At 43.2% G+C, this 2,578-nt stretch overlaps 1 protein-coding gene across 3 annotated transcripts in view; it reads right to left on the bottom strand.

Annotated features, from left to right (window-relative positions):
- The window catches only part of LOC107738468 (neurabin-1-like), a 32,324-nt gene that overhangs the window by 17,600 nt on the left and 12,146 nt on the right, over positions 1–2,578 (bottom strand). For all 3 annotated transcript variants that reach the window (XM_016550231.1, XM_016550230.1, XM_016550232.1), the window contains exons 11-12: positions 1,452–1,578; positions 1,092–1,246 (exon numbers count right to left, since the gene is read on the bottom strand). In XM_016550231.1, the coding sequence (XP_016405717.1) occupies positions 1,092–1,246; positions 1,452–1,578 (282 nt within the window). The remainder of the gene's footprint in view (positions 1–1,091; positions 1,247–1,451; positions 1,579–2,578) is intronic.

Raw genomic sequence — 2,578 nt, 5'->3', positions numbered from 1 at the left:
GTTCTTGGTCACCAGTCTAGACAAGGCCCTTCTCCATCAGTTTCTCAGTTTGGCCAGGAGGCCAGCTCTAGGAAGAGTCCTGGTTGTTTCAAACATCTTCCATTAAGGGTAACAGAGACTACATGCTTCTGTGAACCTTCAATGAAGCAGAATTTTTTTTTCTGAACTCTTCCACAGATGTGTGGCTTGAACCTGTGGCTTGAAACCTGTTTCTGAGCTCTACAGGCAGTTATTTTGACCTCAGGGCTTGGTTTTTGCTCTGATATGAATTATCAGCTGTTAGACATTTTATTAAGACGTGTGTGCCATTCCAAATTATACCCATTCAGTTGAATTTGCCACAGGTTAACTTCACTCGAAGTGTAGTAACATCTACAAGCAATATGAATGCTCCTGAGCTAAATTTCAACTGTCCCAGATAAGGGTATGAATACTTATGCAATGACATTATAATTTTTTATTAAAGTGAAAAATTTAAGGGGGTCTGAATACTTTCCGTTATATATATATATATATATATTTTTTTTTTTTTCATATTGATGCCTTTATGGCCCCCTCCCCCCACTCCCTTTTTCAACTTCTACTTTCGTTAATAGAAAATTTGCACATTTTGATGGAAACAAAAGTTTGTTTGGGCCTGTTCCTATATTCCTTCTGGAAAATAATGAACTATTACTTAAATATTATACGTTATATTTATCAGCAGGGGACAATCTTAAAATGTCAAACCTGTTACCATAATTATGTGTGGTACATAATTGATAATTGAAAAATGTATTTGTAAAAATCTGCATTAAATTCTCTACATTCTCCTTTTAGGAAGCTCCTTGCAGTCAAACTGGAAAAAAAAGTTTTGTTTTATATAACAAACCATAAGCCGAAAAAAAGAAAGAAAACAGGATAGACCACACTGTTGTTTTTCCCCCCAAAAAAAGTCTGATGCATCAGCATTTCAAGAAAGTGTGAGACTTTCTGAGTGAGACCAAATAGCAAGAAAGACGCAGAGATTCTTCATGTATGCCTTAGTTTAAACTGACAATGACCTGCCATGAAACTCTGTGAGGTATTTAAATGTTTGTGGTTCAACACACCTGAGCTAGGCTTGGTGCCTGTGAGACTCTCGCTGACTCTCTGAGTTTATTTCGGGATGGCCGTTTGCGCTGAGATCCCTGTGCCAGTTTGGCTTTGGCTCTGTAGACACTGCAGTCCAGGCGAGCCGTCTGAGGAACATCTCCCCAGTCTGCATCTGAGGACAAACAGACACACACCAACATCTCAAAGCCAGAAGGAACTACTTTAACAAATTAGGCTGTTTATGTCTTTTCTGAACAAAATAATGATTAATAAAGGTGTTACAATCTGGCCAAATAAACTATTGTAAGATATTACAGCTAGTCCTATTTATTTGACAAGCTTTTAAAGAATAAATGATTGGCCGAGCTCTTCTCTACCAGAGTGAAGGTCATCTGTAGATAGTCCATTTCTTTCAGAGGAACCGGAGTTTGGACTGCTAGGTTGACTAGGGCTGCAAGACTCTTCTGGCTGGTCTGATCCAGTCCGGCCCTCCAGACAAGCTATCTGAGAAATGCAGAGAGGTATTATGTACATATAGAGTCATACGACTCTATCCTGTTCCCCTTCAGGAACTCGAGCAGCGTCGAGATTCGCTTTGGGAACGCCCCTGCGTGACCGCGTTCTGAAGCACGTGTAAAATCAGTCCAATGGAGCAGCGAGACGTCACGAGCGGGGTGACGTGAGCGCCAGGAAGTATAAAAGCGCATCCGGCAGAGCGCAAGTTAGCTTCTGCTCTTCAGTAGCGCTCTGTGTATGTGTCAGTCTATTTACTGTTGTCTGTCAGTCCACAAGCATTCAAAAGAATATGTCAAAGTCTAAACTAATATCTATGGCGAGCAAACGTGAAGAGGCTACAGCAGTCAGGTCGGTTGTTCCCTGCCGGTCATCCGCTTCAGGGCACCGAACTGGCTCCTCTAATGAAACCAGAGGACAGCCTCGAGAGAAGAAGAAGGATGGGGGGGGGTTGCGTCCGATTTTAGATCTCCGTCTTCTGAACTGCGCTATTAAACGGCTTTGGTTCAAGATGCTCACTATCAAGCAGATAGTATCTCATCTGGCTCCTTTGCGACTCCAGGGCATCCGCATACTCAATTGCATACTCAATTACATCGATGATTGGTTGATATTAGCTCGATCGGAGCACTTGGCGGCTCGGCATCGAGATGTCGTCCTCGCCCATATGAGAGAGCTGGGGTTAAGACTAAACGCCAAGAAGAGTGTACTTTCTCCACTACAGAGAACCACTTATTTAGGCGTGGTGTCGGATTCTACCACGATGCAGGCACGTTTGTCTCCTGCTCGTATCGAGTCAATCCTCACGACAGTCAAGAGAGTAAGAGAAGGCCACTCACTCACTGTCAAACAGTTTCAGAGGCTGTTGGGCTTGATGGCAGCGGCGTACAATGGTATACCTTTTGGCCTGCTGTACACGAGACCCTTGCAGTGGTGGCTCAGGACCAAGGGATTTTGGGATTCCGAGGGGGAATCCGCTTCTCATAATCAA

The sequence above is a fragment of the Sinocyclocheilus rhinocerous genome, unplaced genomic scaffold, assembly GCF_001515625.1.
Source record: "Sinocyclocheilus rhinocerous isolate Xijiao unplaced genomic scaffold, SAMN03320098_v1.1 scaffold1907, whole genome shotgun sequence".
NCBI lineage: Eukaryota > Metazoa > Chordata > Actinopteri > Cypriniformes > Cyprinidae > Sinocyclocheilus > Sinocyclocheilus rhinocerous.
The sequence above is the reverse complement of the archived record's forward strand: the minus strand, read 5'-3'. Positions and strand labels throughout refer to the sequence as shown.